We start from the raw sequence: 27,172 nt of genomic DNA on the forward strand, positions 1-27,172 counted from the left end.
AAAGACATCACTGTTGGCATGCATTCATTCTAATTAGAATAATAAAACAGTTTTTCACTTACCAAGATGTATTGTATCACGAAGTACAGGAAAATTACTCTTGATAAACATTGAATAGGAAAATCAGAATTAACTTAATTAACAAGTAAACTACACATAACTGAGATTGTACTTGTCATAATAACTCATCACTACGTACTCTCTAGAAGACTAGTTATGTTCTGACATTGTGCTTGTGCTATACCTATGAGGAAGTTAGAAATTGAAACCTACATGCTAGGAAAATGATCATATTCCTGGTCACCAGTAATAATAAATCATTATTATTATTTTAACATAATGCGATTAGTGTTTTTCAAGTATAACCATACTAAACCTTTAATTGTGAATAATTATAACTGGTGTAAATTAGTAAATTATCAGTCATTGAAACTAAATTTAATGTGCATTACTACTTTGTTGGAAGAACAGGCCAGTACATTAACATTTTATGATTTTAAATAAATTAACTAGGTAATTAAAAATATAGTTTGATTATTACATTTCTTATCAAGCTAGATAAGCAATATAGAATGTATGGAGATTTTTGTTAAATGTTCTCTATCATTATAAACAGTTCACAACAAAGAGACGTATTTTTTGTGTTTGGTGGTATTTAACCCCCACTCTTGAGGGTGGCCCAGGACCTGGGCCCCTTGGTCCCCCCCCCCCCCTTCTTTTAACCCAGGTTTGGAACTGCTACAGCTCTTGTGTCCCCACCAAGTGGAAAGAAGACGTGTGCATTACTGCACCACTTTATCAACACACACATCCTACCGCCTGCACATTGTTGTTTTTTGTCCTTCAATTGGCTCTACATCTGGTTACCTAAAATTTCCGTAAGTTTATGCAGTGAAAATAAAAAAAGCTGATGCTAGTACCTAACATTTCAAGGGTGCTGGATGGTGTTGTAGTGTTGGTTTATGTTAATGGTGTAACTAAACCAAAATTCTAAATATATATTTGTGGAGTTTTCAGATGGAAATCACGGCAGAAAATGAAGCGGCCACTTCTTCTGCGCAGCAATTTGCTTTCTCGGGTACCATGTATTTGTAAGTGTTATCAGCTGAAATTCCATATTACCATTTAGAGTTTTGATTTGAAATCTAAGAACATTCTTACTATTATGACAAATTTTATTTTGAGCCATAGTTTTATAGTGTTCCAACTGATGGTGTATCCAACTCAAAATAGAAGGGGGATCGGAAATTTTCCGGAATTTAATCTCTTCCATTTTTTGTGGAGTAGGAGAGGGTTCATGGGGCCATACGGTAATAAACTATAACAAAAGAAAAATATTTATTTTAAAAAAAATTAGTTTGAACAATAGTTTGTGAGGAAAATTTACAAATTTAAGCTAACTACAGGGCATTCCATTTTGTTTTTTATTTCACTCTGAAAGAAGGAGGGGGGGGGGGGGGGAGCAGCAGCCCCTTCCTCCCAGATATGCTCGTGGTTCCAACCATTTGTCTAATGTGATATAGTGTGGATCTTTTAAGAACCAACCATGAATTTTTATGTGTATAAAACATAGTGGACATAGTTTAGCCAGTGGTTTTCTTGGAGTAGTCCCACTTTACTCATGCTACTTCACTTCACTTCACTTCACTTCACTTCACTTCACTTCATCCCACCTAATACATTCTGGCATTTTGTAAAGATAAGACTGTCCTACCGTTTCGGACTGTTAAATCCATTGAGCCTTTTGCGCCATCCATGTTGGAAAGGTGCGTATTTCCATTTCACTTTTTTACGTAGATAAGTACGCACGTCCACCTAATTATTTGCCCTGCTTGTAATCTGTCTTACATACCAAATATTAGAAGATAATCTGTTATCTATATGAAATATATTATCTTAAGTAGGAATGAATTATCAGCCTAATGGCATTTTTAGTTGTGTAAACAATAGTCACCACCATTTTAAAATCTCTAGAAATATCTTGCATATGTTTTGGATGCTTTTCAGGTACCATAGGAGTTTTGTTTGTGTAACACAGGCTGTAGCTGCTGTGTATGGAAATACAGGATAGGGATTTCTTTAGATAATTATGCATAGAATAAGGAATTACTGAAACTGAATTATAAGTAGTAATAACACTTAAGTCTTGCTGTTCTTTTTTGTTTTGTAGATTTCTCATAAATAGTACTTATTTAAGTCATCCCAGACTTTTTTTTTTTTTTGCTCATTTGAATCAACTTAGTTATCTTATCTGTATAGTTAGGTATAATTTTACTAAAAACATGCCAAACTTTTTTTGTGCATGAGAAGTGTTTGCTGATGTTTTTGTACGTGTAGAAAAACTGTTATCCAACTTTTTTTTTGAAGTGTTACAATCCTTTTAGGGTTTAATTTCGGTTTTATTTCATGTTTCGTCTTCATTAAAAATTAGAGTGACGTAGACATTAATGATCTGTTATTAATTTTAAGTGCTAATATACAAAATATTATAAACTGTAGAATTAAACCATTGTATTCCTTGTAACCAATTATTACTTTGAAACTAATTTAATTCATTCTAGATGTAGTTTTGGACATATGCCTTTACTGACTACACTGTTTGTCATAAGAAACCTGTATAACAGACAAGAAAGATAATTATGCAAACATACAGAAAACAGCCAAAATCAGATGTTCAAAAATCAAAAACATATACAGCACAGAAAAATTTGTAGAAGTAAGCCTATTGTGGTGTCTAGAATAACTGTTTTTTCAAGTCGCAGGATCGCCTGTGCTTCTGTGTTTATATGTTGTCCATTTTATCTGTTTAGTATCATGGGTTGGTTCTGTTTGTCGTGTTGTCCAAGGTTGGTTTTTGTCTTTATTTACTTTTCGTGTTTTTACTATCTCATTTTAGTTAGCCCACTGTGTCTGTGCTGTAATAATGTTTTGACATCATCTGATTTTGGCTTATTTTCTGTGTGTCTGCATATTTATCTTTCGTGTAATCAACAATGGCTTATGTCCAAACTACATCTTGAATAATTCTTCTCTAATGCAGGAACCATTCAAATAACGTAATTTAATTCATACACATTCTTGCAATTTCAATAATGGTTGTAAAACCCTTTTTTTCTAAAAATTATTTTCTTGCCTTTTAAATAAGTGATGTATAGTCTAATACTATCTGTTGCCCTTCTCTAAACAACATAGTACATAAAAATATCATGAGCAATAATTGATTTCTTTGTTTATGCAAGTTTTACTCTTAACTCTTCCTTCCATTATATTACTAGCTATATTGTATCCTGAGTATGTTAAATGTTTAAACTTTTTGTCTGCTTTGAGTTAGGTGTTTTAGAAAGAAGGTTTTTTTTCCTAACATCCTAATAACTGTGATCTTGCAATTTTTTTTTAATTTATCTTTTTTTTTTGTCCAGACAAATCTGCTCACCATGTTGGAGGACCTCAACACTGATGAAGGAAAACCAAAAGAGGTTAGTCATGTTGAAACTATACATTCGTGAACTGCATGTTCATGTTTTCAGTGCATCGTCTTCTTCAATTCTTGATGTCCTAAAGCAAACTAAAATTCAAATTTTGTTCAGAAATCATGTTGTTGGCCAGGAGCGTGTGCAGAATTTCATTTCTTGTTTGGGGGGGGGGGGGGGGTGGACGTTAGAGAAAAGAACCTCTTTGTCCGCTTTGTTTGCTTTCAAATCTTTCTTTTTGTTGGTAGGAATACAAGACTTTTTTATAATTTTTGGGGGGGGGGGGTAATAAATCTCACCCCCACCCCCCTTTTCCATGTACACTGCTGTTGGTAGCATATTCTATCACTCTTATTCTTATTTTTTTGTTTTTTAAAGACTATAAAAATTGTTTAACTTAAAGCTGAAGAAAATGTTTTTAAAACTCTGCAATGGATACTTAAGAGGCCCTTGTTTTATATTTGTTTTTTTTTTTTCTAACTTTACATTCTAGAACACGGTGCTCCAATGCTAGTGCCTAATTTATGCTGATTAAATATTTTGTGTTTACATACTTTTTAATGTCTCACACTAGTTGTCTTCTCCCGAGCCAGGCTCTTGGTTGCTCTACTGTTTTGTTTTAAGTGATCTGTTATAATTTGGTTGCCTGTTTGGCATCCCAAGTCATTGCAGTAGTGAGATGACTGGAGGATCGAGGTGGCAGAGGCAAGGTGATGCTGCGGTTGTTTACCATTGTTCTCCATTACACAAGTCCTCGGGGACAACCAACCATCCAGACCTAAGGCCAGAGAAGTAAAATGCCCTCGGAATGAAATTTAATGAGGGATGTTTGGACCAGCGTTTCCGACTGTTTGAACCAACAGACAGATTCTACAAATTGCCAGTAAATGAAACTAACATTTTCATTTTGTCTCTTGCGTGAAATTATTTTTCTTTTTAATTTTTTTTTTTTCAGTGGTGCACTTTGGGGGAGGCTAAAAAAAATGGGGAGGGGTATTTGTAAGTACAAGCCCCATCCTCCCCAGTTATAAAAGCAAATTTAATTATATTTTTCTATATACGGTACTCAATTCATATGGGTAATTCTCATGAAATCCCGAAATTACCTATCAATAAATTAATGAAAAATAATTAAATAAATTCATCTTCGTTTTCTCTTAAATTTGTAGTACTCATGTTACTAGAAGTGAAAAATATTGTGGTCCCCAGAATAAATGAGTTTTGAACGAATTTATGAGCACTGAAAATAATCAAATGTGAGGGAATGATGACTGAGGTGAGGAAATTATGTTTATATTCATTTCTCATATGAAATTGTATTATTTATTTTTTAAATATCTTTAGAATTCTACTAGGTTACATTAACTTAAAAATTATGAATTAAAACTCATATTGCAACTTGAAGATGATTAAAAGAATACTTAAACCAAAACTTGTTCTTATCGTAGTAGTAATCACAGTTCAATTACAACAATAAACTATCAATATAAAATTACCAAAAATGTTGTACTTCTTTAGAAATTTTTAAAATCTCTTAGTGAGATTCTTGAACATTATTTTGAACAAACTTATAATATAACTGAAAATAATCAAATGTGAGGGAATGACGGTGAGGGAATGACAAAATAAACCATAACCTAAAAAATCTCGCAACATAACCTTTTGTAACCATCTAACTTTTCTCTACGCTTTCTACCTTTAAAAACATTCTTTACTACGTCATCAAAATTCAAATATTACAATTACCTTCTTTATTCTTCTCTGTGATGGAATGATTGTTTAAAATGTAATCTTTAAAAAATTACAATGACATCTTCTTCCAACAAGTACTTTAACAAGCTTGAAGTCAATTTGCCATTTCGAACATGTGACCATACTACCAACTATCAAAAACTAATGAGACTATTACTAAAGTCCTCAAGAATATACATACTTATCGACTGTTGGTAATGATGTGAGGGAATGATAATTTTTCATGGGACACATGTTAAGTCAACATTAGACAACTTGTTCATGACTTATGATCCTAAACTCAGAGAAATTTTGAAAAGTTGTTGTATTTACAATAGACAAGCCATAGTTGCAAACAGATTTTTTAAGAAATTTTCGATAAAAACTTTAGACAATGTTTTAATCTGGAGTTTGGGACATAGTGAGGGAATGATTTTCAGAGTACTATATATTTATTATTCTTCACAAATGCCCGTACGGTTCCTAAGTTATGACCAACATTTTTAGCTTTGATGATATTCTTTCCGAAAAAAAAAATACCATCCTAAATCGCTTAGGATTATTGTAAAAATTTCTAGGACAGGAATTTTGAGTTTCCATGAGAATTACCCATATCCATTTTTTTTCTTCATATGAGACATCTTTTAAAATGTGTGTAGCTTCTTATATTGATTAGGTTTATGATTGAATCTTATAAATTGGATTGTAAACATTTAAAACTGAATATGAATAGTAATATATTACTGTGAAGTAAATGTTTATTGAAGCAAAATTTTAAACTTTAAAGCATTCTCTCGACTGCCATCATCTTCAAATCATAGGCCCTGTTTTAGTTTTTAATTCATATAACACCAAATTGCAAATTAATACACCATAAAGCACCAAAATGCAACTAAAATCATGAAATTAATGATAATTTTAATCAAAACTTAATTAAAATCCAAGAAACATAATCTGTTATTCTATAAAATTCAATTAATATAATTTATTAAGCATGAATTAAGTACCAAAATGTAATTATTACATAGATTGGAAAAAAAATAATTTTTTTTTTATCTTGTAACTGTTATTAGTAAAACACTTTTACATTTACATTATGATGTCTGTACATTTTTTCTAACACACAAACACGTGCTGTTTTGAAACATTGCTTGGAACTCTTTCAACGCATGTTTGAAGACTCCAGTAGCATTGCCGACTTCTCTTTCCCCTTGCTTTCCTTGTCACTTGTTTCTTCTCTTGTTAGTGCCGTTCCCTCGTATGACATTGCGCTTTGCGTGCTCTCGCAGGGCATAAATAAGGTGTGAAACCTTGCTGCAACCTCATTTTGGTTTAATTTCTGACAAAGTAATATTAGTTATGTTCTGCTGCGCACACGTCCAACTTGTTCATTTTGGGTTGTATGGTATGTGGTAGCCGTACCACTTAATGTAACTTTATATTTTTTCTGAGTAATATTTTTTTTCCAAATTTCCTTTTGCCCTGCCTCCTTCTAAAATACATTCAGGTTTAGCAATGCTGTTTTTTTTTAAACATGAAAGTAAGATTTTGCTATAATATGCTTCGGCATGTTATGTCTGCACAACCCTTTTGCATCTTTCCAAGGTTGTTTATATTGTTTCTTTTGGATGATGTGTAATTGTTCGTACTTCATCGTTTAGCCTTAATTTTTCCTGCTAAGATAATTTTGACGCAAATTGCTGATTTTCTAGTTTCCCATTTGATATGTAATTTGGGTAAATGTGTAGAGTAAATTTCTTTGGCTGCACCATTTTTGGTTTTTCGGCGATGCCTTCTCATTACTCTGGATAGTTTTACTGTGATTGTATACTCAATTAATTTTAGATTATAATAATCTTGCATTATCTGTTGTACCATGTTAAACTATTTTGTAATATCCTTTGAAACATTATATAGCATGCTAAATTACTTTCTGATATGATACACTTTGTATCGTGTTAAGCCTCTTGTGATGTTTATGAAACACCTTATTAAACAATAATTTAGAGTGATGGTTATCAAGTTAAAAGATAACAGTAATCATTGAAATATTAAATTTGTGTTTTAATTAAGAAAGGAGTTAAAGTTATTGTTTTACCACTGGTAGGACATGTATCTTTCCCATTTGTAGAATTATGTTAATTGTTTTATTGAAGTTTTATTAATGTAACATAAATTATAAAAATAACAATTAATGTAAATATTAAGGTATTTAGTAATACTGATTCCACAGAATGAAATATTTATTTCAGGTTACAGTTCATCTCAAGTAATTTAAAGTAAGGAAATTCATCTATCAGGAACTCAGAAACCTGAAATAACCTCGTTATCTTGAATTTAGCTTTCCTAGTTGGTTCTCCCCCTCCCTTACCCCCATGATTCTGCCCCCCCCCCCCCCCCCCCCAAGTGAAGATGTGAGTTTTTGTTCTCAGTCAAAATTAAATAAGTTACATCCCAAGTAAAAGATTAGAAGATACCCTAATCATCTAACTATAACATTCATCCTCGTCAATCCCAGGGGGCGCGCAGAGAGTACAGATTTGGAATGCTACTGCGCAGTACGTCACGCGGCATTCAATCCGACCCACGCCAGCATGCCTAGCCTATACGGCACGGCGAATATGTTTAACTAAACTCGTCACCAAACGAAAACCATTCAATGAAAAGACGTCAAAATTTTTATAACAAAACTATGAATTGTCCTGCCAATGACTATATCAGTTAATGTTATTTACGTAAGTAATTTAATGTAAAATATTTTTTTAATAATGTCCTGTAGACAGTCAAGCGGAAAATGCAGACCAAAATGTAGTATGCAACAAATGGAGGGTATCAGCGGAAGAAAGTATGTACATTTTATTTTCGTGCTCCTGTATAATACTAATGTGAATCAATGTTATTTTAGCAGTAGATAAAACACCCAGAACATTTCGGCGGCGTGCGGTACAGTGACAAGTACAAACATCTCTGTAGGTTTAGCCACACAACTTTTATACATATATTGTTATTCCAATTTTCAAATTTTCTATTTGTACAGCAGACTCTGATAATTGACAATGTAGTACTCAAGCACATAATGTATGCATTTGTTGCAAAAGTACGATATTTCAGCAACAGTATGAAATATTTAATACACACAACACTTCCAATTGTAGATGTTGTTACATTTATGCAGAAAGTAATAGAATTAGATAGCTATACATTTCCTATAGTTACAAAAATATTTACACATTGTTATAATAACACATATGCAATATTTACAAATCGAAAATTTTGTTTCATTAAGCTATCAAGTATGGTATTGCATTGGGCAAGCTTAATTTCTGTGAGTTTTTAAGTTAATAAAAATTGTATAGTTTGGCAAAAATGTAAGTAAAATATATTAATAAACTATATTCAACAAGACAACAACATAATAGGTACACATGACTCAATGTTTAAGGCTTTGAACGTGACATTATTTAAAGTAGACAATACCTATTACAATTTGATATATGTAGGCTATTTCGTAGCACCTTCAATTTATCGTAGCTCGTAGCATCAAATTTAAATTCCTATTGTATAAGAAACACTCAGTTCCACATTATTTTCAAATCTGTGCACATGTTAACTTATAACCATTTAAAAATAAGGCGATAACATTTTATCATATGATGTAAATTGCACATAATAAGTTATTATTAAATACATGGCTGAACAACAAATAAAGTTGTCTTCAAATTAATAGTATTTTACAATAAAGTTTCTGCCGCCATCTACATCGAACGAAACATTGCACAACATTGTATGGCATGCTGTTCCCAATCTTGTGTACAATTGCGTCTGTAACTTTCCTGAATATGTTTTTGGCTTTACAAATGTGCTTCCCATAAATACTAAGGAAGAATCCTTCAGCTATGACAATGTTGCTCATAAATTCTTCTGTGGGGGTTAGCAAACTCCCCCCCCCCCCCCCCCCCCCCCGGGATACGTACTGTATCCAGTTGGCGTGCTGAGGTGCCAAATTTTTCCCTCCCAGTTCTGGATATTGGTTTCTAAATCTGTGAGCAACGTATCCAGCTATATACTTTAAACCTTCATAAGACACTACTTCTTCTCTAGGAATAATGGAAGTCTCCATATCTAATGCGCAGTCTTCATCACAATAGTTGACAGATTCCCTTAAATCCTGTAAGGTTGTTGTGATTTCCATCTCCTTGTGAAGTAATATTTCATTTCTCTCTTTTATGGAAGCAACAATAGCGTTTTCTTGGGAAGTACCAGCTGTGCTAGATGTCAAACACGTTTCGTCTTCTCTGTCCTCAGTGTTCTGTTTTTCAGAGAAAATTGCTGCAGACTGCTTTCCCAAAATGTAATTGCGAATGCGATACTTGAAATCTACGGCCATTGGGTGACTGTTTTCACGACCCATTGCCCGTATGTACGAAAAAAAAAAAACACTCCAAAATATCCTGATTTAGTTTTACTGTTGTTATATAGCTCACACCTAACGAAGTTTGCAGATACGAAAACAAATCTTGTAATGATTTGTTGCTGATCACGATCAGTGATCTGGATACCTTCTTGAAAGGCAGTTTGTGTTTGAGTCCTCCTGCTCTTGTTATTTCCATGAGATATGTCTTTTTTTTCAATATTGCATCTTGATGTGCTTTGTTCATGCCGTAGGCATCAGAAGGGCATGATGAATTGAAAACATCAAACCAGTCATTAAAAGTTTTTATGAAATTTGCTGTAGGTGTAGCATTACCAGTTATTAATTTTTTTTCTTGTAAGAAGAGCAAAGCTGTAGAAACTGAATAAAAAAAAAGCTGTACTACTGGTTTGACTTTTTGTCTTGCACAGCCTACAACATCCAAGTGACGCTGAGTTAGTTTAGGAGCTATTTTGAATTCATGCATTGAGTTGTTAATTAACCGTTGTACATACTCCTTGTTTATATCGTTTCCTTCCACAGTAAATCCTTTGTCCAAAAAATGATTCCTAGCAAGTATTAAATGAGGATAGTCGGCAACACAAAAATTTTTCTATTACTATCAAATGGATTTACAAATGCCGTCTTCTCAGAGGTAATGCCTATTTTCTTCCAAACTGCCCTATTCCCACCTCCCATATCACTAACGATTGACACAACTTTGAAACCGCTTTCTTCTACTCTTACTATTATATCTTTTAAAATGTCTTCTGTCATAGGCTTGTCAAAATCATAATAAATAGATTGCTTCCATTGCCTAAGTAAGCTACGTGCCATGAGAACCTGTGTATAGTTGTGTGGGCCTACAACCTGTTCATTCTTTCGGTCAAAAAAAATTTTACTGTTGATTTTGATCTCATCGAGTGAGAGTGTGGCAATCTTTTCAAATTCTGTTAGCTCTTTACTTTTTGATTTCATTAAGGCAAGAACATCACATAACACCCCAGTGTCACACATGAACTGCTGTGCCCATTTTCTCAATGTGCTTACATGATGTAAAGGGTAATTGAGTTGTTTCCTCAAGTATCTATAAGTCTTAGCACTGACACTTTTAAGAGATATAGCTGCAGCTATGTCTTCCGCCGCCCAATGGATTTTCTTCTGTCATCTTAAAACGCAGCGTATTTGTCCCGGGGAAAAATATCACAAAATGACTGATTCTACTTCATGACTGACATCTTTATCTGTACTTTTAATTTTAAGGACTTTAATTCTTCATTTAATGACCTATTTTTTTTGTTCTAATTCTTTTTTTTTTCACAAGCACCTCTGCCACATTCGATTCCAATTCTTGATATTTTCCGGTAAGGTCTGCTATCTCCGATTCTAGAGCAAGTATGCGCTCCCGAAAAAAATCGCCTCCTTCGTTTGCAACATGATTTGGAAGATTTGGGGCTGTTGGAGGACACTGTTTCTGTGGTGACTCCCTGCAATGAAATAATTAATTATGGAACCAATATTGATAGGAAATAAAATTAATTGTACACATACCAGGTGTATATAAAAATACATAGGTTTATATAAATGCTAGTAACTTAATAATTTAGAAACACAGGAAACGATGGTAATAAGACCATCCCTGCTTTTCCTTATTTATTAATGTTAGAACTCGCAGCAAAGATAAAATTGGCGAAGTATAAGCTTACGAAATGCCCAGCAGAATTTAAGAAGTCATTTCAAAACTTGCTATTTTTAATATATATATATATATATATATATATATATATATATATATATATATATATATATATATATATATAAAGCACTGTCAGCTAGGATTGTTAAGTACGTACAGCGTAACAGCTTGTGTAGTCAGGTTTCAGATTGTCAAATAAGATCTCAACCAATTTTTACAGGTTTTGACAACTATTTAAAAATTGAAATTAACTCCAGTTAATCATTGACTGTTGAGAGATTTTTTCTTATTTATTCTGCCCCTCCCCTTCTTTTCCTTCCACAAAATCACATTCTGTTGTTGCCCCATCTCTAGCTCCCTGCACACTAATCGGTGTTGAAAAAAATATTTGTGGGAATTGTAACATCTGCATGCAGAACATGAAATCCAACTGCCTTAGGCCATTCACTGTACTCTACTGTTTCTCGTGATGCTTTGGTTAAGTAGAATAAAGTTGTTAATAAAAAAATTGTACTTCCATATTTAGTAGTTAGTAGGCGGTTTTCTTTCCACAATTATTATTTTTTGCAAATCGCCGACTATAACTACTAAACTCGGAATTGGTAGGCCCTACACCTACAACAAATTACGTTTATGTTACACTTTTATTCACAGAACACGGTCATTGGTTAAATATTTTCTTTCAGAAACATCAAAAACATATGTCCACTGTCCGTAATTATCAGCAATCTTTCGTTTTCCACAAAATATTTCTTTTCATTATAGTAATGGTTCTGTTTAGGTTCCAAAGGTTTTTAAGTTATGGTGACAGACTAAAATACATGTAACAAACTAACGTAAACTGAAACGAACACTCACTGTGCTTTGTCTTCAAGCAGTATATCTCAAACGTGGTTCCTTCGAACACATTTTCTCTTTCTCTCCATTCTGTCAGTGTCATGACGAGTGGCAGAATCCGGGATATGCAATGTAGGAACGGCATCTTTTCTAAGTTTTCTTACTGACACCGGAGAGTAGTTCAAAAGCTTTTCCCTCATGCTCTTGTAGTAGGATTCTTGTTCGAAATGTACAGAACATACTCTGGCTGCAAAGAAAGAATACATTCAACAATGAAATAAATATGTGTTTGAAATGGAACATGTATTTTAAACATTTTTAATGTAGTCCACAAACTATTCTTTTGTTTTCATTGTTTGAAGAAAAAACTAGTCAAGTTACATGATATTCACCTGTTTTCGTGTTGATTTTGTCTGCTCGTCTACACTTGATTTCCCACTTCTAAGCCCATTCTTCTTCTTGAGGAAAACGAAAGTAGCGAATACCTGACGTTTTTCTACTATTATTGTTACAGCTGTAGACTGAACAGTGTGTCATTTTGTTTTTGTACAAAGCGAACGCACGTCAGCTTCGTACTGTGTAGCCCTAGCTGTGGGCGAGTAACGGCTCCGTGAACGCCGCGTGACGTCATACCTAGGGCCAGCTACGGGTCGTGGTGGGGGGAGGATGCGCACGCGCTTACCTAGTATTTTTCTTAGTACCATGCATCAATCCCACTCTCACATTTTTAAGCCAGGTATGCATATTAACTTTACAATTACAACACATACAACCTCTGTGGGTGGGGAGGACAGAGGTTAAAATAGTCATAAAAATCTTAAATGTCCCAACCTGGGACAAAACAAGCACTAAGAGCGTAACTCTATTGGAAACATAAATTATAAGTTAAGAGGGGCATGAGCAATGCAGATTATTTTTTTGTGTGGCTTTGTCAGCTGTTTCCTTTCAAATTATTTACATTTGTTGGTGGCAGTGATAGATTTTTTAGGATTTGGGGGGGGGGGGATATTCCCCTTTTCCCCCCCTGTGATGTATGCCCCTGGGGAAAGGGGGTGGAGAATGCAGCCAGTTGAAAGGTTTGTGAAACCTCCGTTGACATACCTAAATCAAACACTTTATCTGCTCTGCTATCACATGTTGATGCACCTCATGAATTCCCTTAAAAGCCCTCAGCATATGGCAGCCACTGATGCGCCAACGACACCCTTCTTGGCCAGTCAGGCTCGGAGGGAAAGGAATGGGATACCTCGATAATTTATTTGATGGTAGGGGAGAGGAAGTGAAGAGGAATGCGAGTTCGACAGGCCTTGCTGGTGATTCACACCAATTCAAGATAAGGCTGTCGGTACAAGCCTTTGATATGAGTGTGTGTGTGTTTGGTAGTCTTAATACTTTCATGGTTTTTCCTATAAATTATTCATGCTGTTCATAATTACAAATTTTGTTTATAATTTCTGCAGTTTTTTTACCCCCATTTGTAGTAACATTTTTTCTGTAGGTATGGCTGCTTTTTTATAATCTGTTATAATCCTATCTTTGAAAACTTGTTAAGAAATGTCAGTGATAAATACATCATGAAAAGCCTAACAACTTCAATCGTAAAAACAGATAAGCAACTGATAGTAACATTTACTAAAGATAAAGAAACTGAACAGTCTGGCTGAATCTCAGTACTTAGTTTTTGTTGAGATAGTTACCAATGAGGTACCAATAATAAAAATGGGTTCTAAGTGCTAACAGCTCAAAAATGTCAGAACTAACAGTAAGTAAAATATTGATTTAAGGTTTATATCACTTGTGCATTGAGGTAATTTTACTGACTGGGCAGTGTGACTGGTTTTCTCTAAATATAAACAAATCTCACAATTATCATGGAAGGTTCATCTGGTGAAAAATCGATTTTAAGTACTTTCTTCATGGACCATCTTTTAATTGCCAAATAACATTTAGTGATGAATGCTAGAGTACATAATTTTAGTTTTTTATATACTAAGGTTTATAATATAGGTATTTAAATTTAGTACTTTTACTATGTTTTAACTAAGTTGAACTCAAAATATGCATATTGTCATTTTAAGTTTTGTATAAAGGAAAAAATCAATAAAATTAGAAATAAAAATTATTCTTGGAAGAAGGCAATTTGTTTTCATCCTATATGAGATGTGAGTAGAGATGCTGAAAAGGGGACATTATGTTTTATTAATATCAGTGATATTTTTTACATGATTCACAACAAAAAGCGAGGTTATTTTATTTCACATTCACTTTTGTTTTACGACTTAGAATTAAAAAAAAAAAAAGTATGCTGATAAATAACTTAACAGAAATTATATTTCTTGAATGTATTATCTTACTGCAGTTCATACTAAAGGTGCAGAAAAATTTCTGTCAATGTAAAATTTAGTCATCATAATACAGCATGGTGGACATTAGTTTCATTCTGGTTTCATGGAATTTACGAGCGCTTTTCTGGCGTCACTAAAGTCGTTAATTTACATGGCCTCTTTTTGGAACGGCAAGCGGCAGATATGAATAAAAAAGTTTAGTGTTGCCACTGAAGTATAAAAGCCATATATCAGAAATCAAGCATATAAAAAAATAAGAATGTGGCAGGTGAAAGAAGAAAGGGAGGAGCCGACACTGGCAGCCACAGAGTAGAGGAGAGGAAGGAATTAAGAGGGACTCAAAGGAAAACTCCATTAGCACTCACTCTCCCCCTTCCACTCCCCCCATATATTCCAAAGTGTTATCCTGTCTCACACGCATGGCAGTTTAGGAGGCAGGTTTGTGGCAGAGCGTGTAGTTTTTCAACCAAGCTATTTCCGTAGCCGACAGCATTAAGTGAAGAGTCCAAAGGGCTGGCAGTTACACTGAAGGAAAAAAAAAAACCGCAACAGACATTTAGAGATTCACCAATAAAATTAAAATGGTTAGAGTTTCAAAAAAATTTAGTTAAGATTTTTTTTTGCTCATAGTTAATTTTGCAACACTTTTTACTCTGAATTTTTTTTCTCTACACTAGACCGTTTTCAAGATACTTTTGATGAGAAAAGAGTCAATTTTTCATGGTTCTTTTCTCTGTGAATGTATTTTGGACCCATTTTTATTTTATTTTAAAAAAGGCAATATTCTGTGCAGCTTGAATTCATTGAATTCATACACGTCTTCTATCACTGAAACTGCACGAAAGAATGTAGATATTCACTGCACAGATAAGTTATCTGAGGTGTGATGGTTGACATGAGGAAACAAAATGTTCTCTTATCTTTCTTATCAGTGGCGATATGTGTGAAAAGTATGAGCAACTGTTACTCTTTCATGGCATCATTACCAAATGAACTTTTCAATCATAAATAAAATACATATATTTCATCTTTTATGTTCGTAGTAAATGAATACAGTGGAAAATTTTTATGATACACTAGCTGCCCGACCCGGCTTCGCACTGCTATACTAATGGAAAAAAATTAAGCCACATTTCCCATTTACAGTAATGGTAAATAAAAAAAAATTCAGTGAAAATTTATTACAATGCTGTATAATGTACCGGAGAGAAAATGAATAGCACCGATGGTTTCCCGACTCGTGCACGCAACGTACAACTGATGTACCCGTACTTCGCTACGGCAGTCTACAGGCAGATCACTCTTGTGCCGCTCATTATACATGCCCTTCCTTGTGGGTACGCCACTGCTGCGCGATGCCCATTGCCATGGAGACGCAGAAGGCATGAACAATGCAAAATCTTGTTCTCATGCAGACAAAGTACCCACTGTTGCCTGGTTTTAACCACCCATGGTATCTAATTTTTGGAAAATGTCATCCTGCGTTACATAAGGAACATTACTGTGAAGTTTCAAGTCTGTAAAATATATATTCTTGAAAAAACGGGCAATAAAAAAACAAATTAAACACAGAGAGAGGGAAAAAAAACAATAGTTTAGGTTTGCGATTTAAAGTGATAAAAAGTATTTAAATACTAATTGAACTCTTATGAGGGTACTGATTGCTTCGTTGTTAATATCACACGGGTGTTTTTTACTTGTATGGGAAAATTAAGAATTATAAGGCATCTAGTGCGTGGCAACAATGTTAATAGGCAATAGGAAATAAACTTCTAGCGCCTGTGGCATTGTCAACACACACTTCGTACGTGTACTGCATGTTGTATCTAACCCCCTCCAATGCATTTGATTCTAAATTGGACTTTTAGTAAGGATCCCTAATGTTATTGATAATATAATATAGCCTATAGCCTTCCTCGATAAATGTAGTATCCAACACTGAAAGAATTTTTCAAATCGGACCAGTGGTTCCTGAGATTAGCGCGTTCAAACAAACAAACAAACAAACTCTTCAGCTTTATAATATTAGTATAGATAAATAAGTTATCTTTATTTGGTCCCATACCTTGTTTTCAGTAGTGTTTTACCAAGTTTGTATTAAAGTGGTTAGGTACTTTTTTGTATGTATATGTCGAAAAAATCAGTGGGATCCATGACAGTTCATTTATAAATGATAATCATTACCTGCTTGTTTTGGGATTAGGAATAATTTTATATAATGCCTGTTATAGACATTTTCCACCAAATAAATAACACTAGAGAGGAATTAAAAAGTCATTATGAATGTTATGTTGTAAAATTATTTTCATCAATATTTTGTAAATATGTACATTTAATTATTTTTTTCAACTGTGCCATATTATAATAGGCTTGATATCCTTATTTCTCATCATGTTGTTGTCCCCTTCATGTGTTATTTGCACTTTTAGTATGGAGATTCAAAAGCAATTAGTTCATCATCATGTACAGTTTCCTTTGAGCCTTTGCCTTGATTTGGCAGTGCGTTTCTAATTGGACAGTTAGTTTGTCTATTCTTTGTGGGGTCTCCCATGCTTCTTATTTGCTTTAGAATTGTATTCACATAACAGAAAAGTAACTCGTCCAGTATAATGTCTATGCATGTGTTAGTGCCTTATGTCTACTGATATCCCTAATTACTAGGGACAAGATTATATGGTGAATTTTGATAAAACTAAACACTGAAATTCAAGTATCATAGTTGTTAGTAATATGCTATGTATTTTTAATAAGCATATTTAATAAAAAATAAAAATGTAGAAATCTTCTGTTTCATATAAACAAAATTGGCATTGAAATGAAGACATAAAATCTTGTGTCTACTAATAACCTGCTATCGTTCCTCTCATAGCCTGTAAAACATCTGCCTTGTCGGTTATAATATGTTCATCCACCTTCCACCCAGCTGGTTAGAGTTTATTCTCAATGGGGTCAAACACAGAATTGTCGCAAGTAGGAAACAGGCGGGCATTTCCGTGAGCTGATAGGTTTTCTTAGGTTACTCATGTTTCTCACACTCGTTCATTCCATCACTGCTCCATCTCACAGTTCTGCCTCTGAATTTTCATAATGACCTCGATGTCGACTAGTTACATAGCTCCAATAATTTAAATGAAGATTTTATCTAAAGGAGCTGGCAACATAAGAAACTCGATCGTTACATTTGACATTAATACAAAAAATACTAAACGAGAGTAATGGGGATGAAACCCTAGAACTGTGAGCTGTGCACTTCCTAGAACCTAAGATCCAGAAAGCCATATATTCCCTAGCTTTTCAGCTATCTACATGCTGCTAGAGGCTCTCAGTACACTATTTCGACTGTATGGTGCATTTGCGCGGTGCTGTGTTAGTTTCCTTTCAGAACACTTGGTAAATAATTAGTAAATAATAATTAATATGGTTATTCTATTCTTTCAAACCTAAGGATTATTGAAGTGAGAATGAACACTAGTAATATTTTTTATGTGTATATTTTTGAGCTAGAATCTGACATGGAGGAAATCAAAGTAATCAACTTATAGACCTGGACCGGCAACAATGAGGCAGAGCAATACGAACTGTTGTGAATGTGAAGAGTGTGTTGTAATGCCTTAAACATAAGAAAACGAGTGTTGTTAATTAAACTCATTTCCAGCCCTTGAGGGAAAGTTGTGTTCAATGCATGCCATGTAGCATTGCCCAACGTTATTTCAAATTTAGCCATTTAAAACATGGCCTGACATGTAATGTTAATGTACATGGCTGTTGTTAGCTGAATACTTAGTGTGTGTTTTGTTTGCGTATCAGTTTGAGATCGCCATAAAAATTTGTAGTAGTTTTTTGTACTATTCATTATTATACATACAACACAGACTGCTGTATTTTGAATAGAATACTAACAACTGTGAGGAACACTCATACAAAACAAAATAAAATTTATATATTTTCCTACAAATGTGCCCTCCTCTGCATCACTAGAAAGGCAATTTTTTTCCTAAGTCCGAGTCACCACCTACTTCTAAATGTTTGTCTAGTTCACTGTTTTGTGTTCCATCTCAGTGAAAGAATCATCTAATTATTTTGGTCACCCTCACTGCTGTCACTCAGATAAAGGGAAGTGTTTCTGTAACATTCAATACCTATCTTACACTGAATCTCTTTATTTACTTTTTTTTTTCAATGTTTCTTTCAGAGACTTTTTCGCGTTTCAAAGTTGGTAGTTTCTTACCGGAAACTATAAATTTAATAAATCTTGAAAAAAATAAAATAAAAATAAAAAATGTTATGCTCATAAATAAATATTTAAACTATAATTTATGATATTTATTTTGTGTTAGAATTTCTAATATCTTCAACTCCTTGATTTTTTTCATAGATATGTTGTTTGTATTTTGTCTAATAAGTATTAACGTTTTTTGAATTCTATAGTTTATCGGCTTGTTGCTGCTTTGCAATACCAGTCTTATTTTTTTCTGTTTTGTCAGTTTGTTACTATCAATATTGCTGTGTTTTATGTTGTTACTGTCTTCTATGTCCTGTACCTATTACCAAGGTTTCAAATCCATTTACAGGCATGTAACAAATGATGATAAATAAATAAAATAAATAAGTTATATTTTTTGTAAAGCAGCCGGTGCACGTACTCCTAAGAAAATTTGTACCACGGTAACAGTCCAAATTCATTTGAAGAAAACAGAACACACATATATTGGTTCTGGACAAAGGAATTCCTTTGTGTTTTTCACTCGCTGCTTATAGCAAACTGGTTGTTTGTCATTGGTCAGAAACTTATGATCCTTACCGCATAAGGAATTGTTTCTGCTGCCAAAAACTTAGTATCTTTTAACCATTACCAAATGAACAACTACATATTATTTCATCACAATAAATGACAAACAACAAGCAGGCAACAAGTCACAACGCGCAGCTTAAGCTAGACACAGACAAGACGTACCCTCTCGGAGCAGGTTCCGCTGCCGCTGTTGCTTCATGCACTTTGCTGTGTGTCGAGAATCGTGTGTCGCTAAAAGCTTGCATTTCCACTGCTACTACTTTCACTACATAGAACAAATTTTGAAGCCTCCCCCTTTTTTTTCATTGCCAGTTCCTTTAAGTATGGAGAGTTATTGTGGTTGGAAAAAATATTTTAAAGGAAATTCACATGTGCATAAACATAACTGCAGAAAGTAGGAATTATATTACATTACTTTACTATTCTTAGTATCTATTGGGATTTTATTTTTAATATTTGTATTCATTAAAGTGATATTTAACATGATAAAAAAATTGGTATATTTCAGGGAGGATATGTGTGGATCAAACCCAGTCATGAGGGGGAGTTTGACACTTTGGTTGGTGTCAAAGTGCTCTCAATTTCTGGGAAAACATTTAAAGTTGAAGATGATGATCGTAATGTAAGTAAATGAATAATTCTCATCATTCAAATTTTGATTTTTGTTCAAATTCTTTTGTTATTACTTTCTTTGTTATCTGTGGAAGATAAATATGTCACCCAGGCATATACACACACAATAATATTTTTGTAATAAAATTTATTCAGCTCATAACCATGAAGTATGATGTCTACTAAAATGTCTGTCATGGATCACATTTGTCCAAACTAAATTCATCATTGAGATCTAAATTGTTCATTTCAATGGAAACATAGACTAGACGGGTTAAGAATTTGGTGGTAAAGAAGCTATGCTGAAGACCCTTTTGTGTACATAACTTCCTTATACATGAGTTATTTAAAAAACTTATTGTATATTTTTTTAACAGACAAGAGTAGTTGCAATAAAAGAATGCTGTAAACCAATTTTTGGAAACAAATTCATTTAGAGTGGCATCTGTCTGTTAAGTAGACACTGTTGGAATAAATACTCTTTTTAAAATATCCAATGATCAAGTACACAGTTCTGACAGGTAACTTTATCAACTTTTTAGTTCAATGACAGAATATCCTTCACTCATTTCTGAAAAAAGTGTTTTTCTCGGTTGGCTAGCCTTCTTCTTTAAAAAACAAAGTTCTTTATTTTATTTACTGTATTCATTAATGGTGAAGAACAGAGTAATTCCTTATGTAAATATGTCAAAGAAAGTGCAAAGCCCACTCGTTCGTGGGATGGACTAATTTCATTTCAATTGCAAATCATTAAACTATAATTGGGGAAGACATGCATTCAATTTGTGGTTGCAATCCAGATTTGGGTTTTCCATGGTTTTTTCCAAAATCACTTCAAGTATGTGTTGAGATGGTAACTAATCAAAATCCGTAATCCATGGCCAATGTCTTCCCTAGTTTCCCTAAATTATGTTGTTGTATGCATCAATCTCTTACAAACTGGAGGTTGAACCAAAGAAAAAAAAAATATTTTTTACCAGTGTGGTTTTGAAAAAAAAAATGTAATGGCTTATATGCATTAGAAAGAAATAGCATTTTTCAGTATACCACTGTATATTAATAAAGGTGAGTAAATATGGATCCAAGTAGACTTGTTTCCATAGTAAGCAATGTAGGCTACATTTCTGTTTCGACACAATTTCTTTATCTTGATGGGTGTGTTTTTTTTTCTGTAATGTAATGGTATCAGTGCATAATTCAGTGCACACTAACACAAACTAACCAAACAAAGAAAATCGTAAATCCTCAAAAATTTCATAACAAATAAACATTGAAAAATCTGAAAAATTTCATGAATAATTATTGGATATTGGGGCATTGTTTAAGGATGAAATTGTAAGATCATGTGTTTACCATAACAAAGAATTGATGTTGTCAGAGATTATTATGAAAGCCACCAGCCTCCATTAGACAGTAAATTTAGTCAATGTCCGAGAATGCATTGAAAGTTATCATATTTCTAATGTAATGAATACAATCTAGGTTACTTATCTTTTGTCAATTGAAAATTCCTTCCAATCATTTTATGAAACGTAGTTCACTGTCACTAATCATTGAGAAAAAAAGACTTCTGCTTTTTTGCTTACAAATCATGGCAGAAATTTAGACAATTACAATGTCAAAAAAATTTGGCACATTAATTAACTAAAACTGATGGCTGTTATGAAATATTACATTAATTGAAAGTATCTTATGCTATGGACAGTGGTGGCCTGACGAATAATTGACAATCTCCCAACCACAGATCAACCAGTGGGCAGGTTCGTCAACACAAGATTTGCTCATTTTCTCCGCCAATCACAGAGGCACATTGTTTACAGATTCAGAATAATAACTTTCTTCTTTGGTGTAGTATGTTGTCAGTATGTTGGACCCAGCAAACATTCTTGAGTGATGGAAATTGCTGTGAATCTCATCAAATCTCCAGAACTGAATTTAAACTTATTAACAGACAAAATGAATTTTAATTGAAAGGAAACAATATCTAAAATATCATTCCAATTCACAAATATTAACCTAACCAAAAAGCTGAATTCAAAAAGTTAATGATATTATTTATTTAAATAAAATTATTAGAACATTGATTGTAATTACCAAAATACATGAACACACTAAATTTTCAAAATAGGTTCTCAGATAGTGTATCTTAGCACTCTGTATACAGCATTGATAGTATTTTCATTTATGTAATGGAAGTCGCATGGAACGGAAATGTGTAACCATGATACTGCTATATGAGGTGGATGGTGCGAACTAAAGTTCATAGCGACAAAGGGAGATGTTACAGTATTAACTGCTTAGTGAATTTTAACAAGATGGGCAGTATTTTAATAAAAATCCTTGTTGAAAATCAGATCCAAAGTCAGGGTTTAGCATTTTTTTTTCTGCTTTTATACTAACAGTGTCATTTTGTAGTTTATAATGTTGGTCTGCAAATGGAATGATTTGATATTCAACATAGCTGCTCCGGGTGCTGAAACTATGTGTGATTCATGTCCAAATATTTAGTTGAAAGACTATTTGAGTATATTTATAAAGCTTGACATTATTTTGAAGAATTCTATGTTAAATTTAATGTTCGAGGCTTGAGTTCTGTATTATAAGTGTATTTACAGAATGAGAACACATGAATTTGCTCGTTACCAAGGGTAGATGTCACACATCTCTGGTGAGTACTGAAACACTCGCTCACATTGTTTTCCTTACCCAATATCTGGGAGGAGCAAGCTTGTTTTCATAAGGTAATGTACTGTATGATTGTCAGCAAATGATCATACCTGAGAGCAAAGTGGTGAAGCCAATGCACGCCACCTCGGTGCGGAGCGTCGAGGACATGATCACGCTGGCGGACTTGCAGGAGTACACCATCCTGAGGAACCTGCACTTCAGATTCAACAAGGATCTCATTTACGTGAGTACTCTCCGTGCTTGGAGCCAGTGGGAATATGTACCAGGAACCAGCCGAAACTTCAAGAAAATTACATTCTAACATCTACAGTAGTCTTAATTAATGAAGTTAATGTGGAACACGGCAGCCTCGGATAAGCCAGTGGTATAATTTTTTGGGGTGATGTTTTTCCAGCTTTTCTTCAATGTAGATTCTTTCACGTCACTCCATGATTCACCCAACCAGGAAATGGCATATTTGAGGTTAATTTATTTTAGGCTTTCAACAATGGTTGGATCATATTCTAAGTCTTCAGGCAATTGTTACAACAGTCTTTGCAGGTAATGGTGCTTTTAGGTCATCTCGAATAATATGTAACCCCAATTAATTGAGACACTACTGTATTGGAAATACACCCATCCCTCACTTAGCACATCTTCGGATTGCGCGGATTCATTTAGCACAATGTGAATTTGCTGCCCCAGTCTTGAATAGCATGTATGTAAATTTCAGTTAGCACGAAATCTGGACAGGCAAAAAGAAAAAAGTCAAGCACGATGCCACGAAGTCTGTTTCAACTTCTGTAAACAACAGATGTGCCATGGAATACAATTAGCCAAACAAGAGGGGAAGAGATGCGCGCACAGGTCTGTCTATGCTATCGGCTGTTGTACAAACATCACATCAGCTATGGCAAGTTAAATTGCGGCTAAGGAGTGTAAAGGACCAAATGTTTTTACGTCCGCGCGTATGCCGCCGTGCCGTACCGTTGTCGCGTGGCCACAGACCGGGCTGTGAACTCAGTCTAGCCAGTGGCAGGGAATTCACTCAAAAAAATGCAACTACTGCCCATTCAGCTGCCGGTAACTGTACATGCTTGATCACTCAATGCATCATGTTCAAGTATTTGAGACAAAACTAGAAGTATTACTGCGCGCAGATTGTCATGAAGCCACAATTATTTTGGAAGCACTTTAGTTTTAAGCAAGTCAACTGTGCGCACAATCATGCGAAATAAGGACTCTTACCAAAAGTTTATATAAGTCTGATGCTGTTGGTTGTACTAGTGGGAATATTTTTGACATTAGATACCGGAACAGAAATGAACAGATGATTCACATGGAAAAGGTTGTTAAATGAATGTTGCAAAGAAAAAAATAATCTTTGGTCTGACAAGATTGATGTGAACCAGGTGGTGATACGCGAATAAGAACTTTAATTTTTTAAAAATTAAAATGTAATTATCCGAACAGTAATACATATCGGTTTCACTGTCAGTAAAGAATGGTTTAGAAAGGTACGCGACGTGGCTTGAAGGTCACGCCCGGGCGGGCAAGTCAGCCAGCTGACTGACGATAAAGTACATAACCACGTATCTCCCGTTACGCAGTGTGGTATTTGTCATACAAAGTGCGATGGGAGGCATATAAAGATAAATGGTTTGACATATTTATAGTTGAGTGTTATTCAACGCATTTATATTATGTAAAGTATATTTTCCTACACATTTTTGGAACATATTAAATATATTAGCCTTGCTACTTACGGAAACTAATGCTTCAGAATACGTAATGTTGAAAAACACGAGCATTTTTAGGAACAAATTAGTCATGTTAAATGAGGGATAGGTGTAGTGCATTTGGTAAAAAAAAAAAAAATAATCATGGGTTACATTAATTTTTATCTGCATTCTAAAATCTTGAGTAGTTTCTTTTCAGTTAGATTATGTATAGAATCCTGCAAAATTCACTTTTTTGTGGTAACAGGTTAGAGTCCACAAACATGTGCATACTCAAGTCAGTCGCAAGTGTTCGTTGGCTGCTGCCTTAGTTCATCTTCTCTGGTGGCCGTGCATGATTCAGTCACATGATTTCTAGGTGTTTTTCATTGGCTTCTAGTCCTTCAAGCCATCAGATAACCTGTGCTCCAATGACAAGAGTTTTTCAGTGCACAAACATTTGCAGTCTAGGCTGTTGCCAAATAGTAGCCATAATTTTGCAGGTCTCTAGTTTTGTATTATAACTATAGTTATGACATTAAAAGAGACAGAACATGAAGAAAAAGAAGATGAAGAAGAAGAAAATAAACTATCTTCATTTAGTCTTCTCTACTTCTGATTAAGGCCACCATGTATTTGAAAATTTGAGTGATTTGTTTTGTTCTGGTTTTTATGCCTTGCCTCTTCTCATGTCGGTAGATACTCTGTTTATGCACAATTTTAGTGCTTTACTGGTATTTCTTCTACCTATTTCTTAGTCACAGCTCAAGTTAATGTTAATTGATTAAGTGAATTACCTGTTGACTGTTTATCTATAATCGTTTTCCGACCCAATGGCCATTAATTTTTTTTATTACTTTTTAGTATTTCGTTTTGAAAAATTGATTGCAGCTCACTTTTTACAGAGTTATATGTAATGAAGGGTTTTTACAAAGTTATATGTAATGAAGGGTGGCATCCCATTTTTTTTATAAATTAAGGGCTCTGATTTCATCAACCATGTTTTCATCTTAACCTTAAGTATTAAAAATAAAATTGCTGTATACCAATTGTTTGCTTCATCGTAAGTACTTAGGTACATACATAGATTCTAATCTTTTTCAAATGAAGCTTTTTCAGACTTTCTCTCTTAACTAACTTTCTCAAAAGGGTACTTTTTTATGTAATATTTTTATAAGGATTAACCTGCAGTAGTATATTAGTGTTGTTTGGAAAAATGTATTTTTTATAAATTCTTGGAGTTTCATTACTGTGCGTTAACATGCATCAAACGTAAAACATTTTTTAACATTTTTTTTTGTAAAACCCTCTTTTAATATTTTTTTATGTATTATATGTATATAATTCCAAAAATGCTTGCAGACCTACACTGGTTCTATCTTGGTTGCTGTGAATCCGTATCAAGTGCTGCCTATCTACTCGCCCGAACAAGTTAATCTTTACAAAGACCGAAAGTTGGGCGAGCTGCCACCTCATGTTTTTGCCATAGGAGATAACAGTTATGGTGATATGAAGCGCTTTCAGAAAAACCAGTGCATTGTAATCAGGTAGGATAATATTAAGTTTTGTATCAGTATTAGTAAAGCAATGATTAATAATATTTTTCAAATAAACTGTTTGGTTAAAATTATTTTTAGAACTTAATTTTTTTTAGTTTTTTTATGTTGATTGTAGTTTTTTATTTATATTCTGAACTTACTATTTATTTTATTTTATAACTTGAAAGAATTTTTTTTCTTATTTTTAATGTTTGTGAGCCTGTGAACTAGTTCTGTGGAAAGAATTAGCTGTAATTATTAAACTACAGTAAAACCTTTTTGTTGCGACCCCATTTATTGCGACCACCTCTCTATTACAACCCGATTTCGAGGAACCGTGAAAAAAATTCCGAAAATCCTAAGAAAATCGGACAGAAAATAAGTTTCTTGTGGTGAGTAGCGTGTTACTGCGTTTCTCTTGCCGAGTGCTTCCTGTCAACCGCTGTCAGCGCTTAACAACCCCCATTCCACGTCCCTTTGCCGGCAGGGTGCAGATAAAGGTTTTTGTGGCAACGTGTTTACGTTTAGATTTTTGCAAGTGTCTAGTGTGGTACGCAGTTAAGGCAAAGCTACCTGCTGGATTTCTCTTGATCTTGATTACTATCGGTTGACAATACACAGCGACTGACTGGATGCACGCCCGCCTCGACTTGTTTTAACTGCCGCAGCGATGTTTATTTTGACAGCTCAAGCAATTATCTTTTCCCGTGGGTTCATAGAAAAAGGTCGCTTCACCCAGCATAAAAAAAAAAGGTTACGCCACTTATTCCCCGCGCAGGAAACACACTGGCTGCCGTCTGTCTACCCCGCATTTATCTTTCTTCTAACATTCCACGTCTCGCCTCTCGCGCGAGCAATAACTAGGGCCACGATTATATGGTGAATCGCGAAATCGCGAAATTTTCAGCGAATTTATATGGAAAATGCGAAAAAAGTGATTTTTAAGAAAAACCGCTAAATAACACCGAAATTACACAATACAAGTCTCTTATATTTTAATGTGAAAAGCTTGATAGTCAAGACTTGCCCGGGTCCTGGTTGACAAGCTGGAAAAATTTCGTGCCTTGCATTTCTACATGCTTCCTCTAATCAGCTTTAGGGCTCCGTCTGGTCAGCGTGTGTGTTAGTGAAGCGGGATGATAAGAGCGACGCTCAATGGTAGTTCTAGCGCGGTAAAACCTCTTAAGTGCAAGGCTCTGAACTGACGCGCAGTCATCTCGTTCCCGTCAGATAACTGAAATTTGAGCGGTGACCGTAACATTATATGGCGGAAAAATAAAGATAAAGGTGTAATGCATTTCCCTATGATACTTTCAAGAAATTTGTAACGGGTTTTTTACACCTAAAACTTCGAA

The 27,172-nt window shown here is 34.2% G+C and overlaps 1 protein-coding gene across 1 annotated transcript in view; it reads left to right on the forward strand.

Annotated features, from left to right (window-relative positions):
- The first annotated feature begins 725 nt into the window (after positions 1 to 725).
- The window catches only part of LOC134542228 (myosin-VIIa-like), a 143,538-nt gene continuing 117,091 nt past the window's right edge, over positions 726 to 27,172 (forward strand). Inside the window, exons 1-5 of the mRNA XM_063386318.1 lie at positions 726 to 1,091; positions 3,420 to 3,476; positions 19,791 to 19,904; positions 22,659 to 22,805; positions 25,642 to 25,826. Coding sequence (XP_063242388.1) covers positions 3,435 to 3,476; positions 19,791 to 19,904; positions 22,659 to 22,805; positions 25,642 to 25,826 — 488 coding nt within the window. The 5' untranslated portion in view covers positions 726 to 1,091; positions 3,420 to 3,434. The remainder of the gene's footprint in view (positions 1,092 to 3,419; positions 3,477 to 19,790; positions 19,905 to 22,658; positions 22,806 to 25,641; positions 25,827 to 27,172) is intronic.

Source organism: Bacillus rossius, chromosome 1 (assembly GCF_032445375.1).
Source record: "Bacillus rossius redtenbacheri isolate Brsri chromosome 1, Brsri_v3, whole genome shotgun sequence".
NCBI classification, from domain to species: Eukaryota; Metazoa; Arthropoda; class Insecta; order Phasmatodea; family Bacillidae; genus Bacillus; species Bacillus rossius.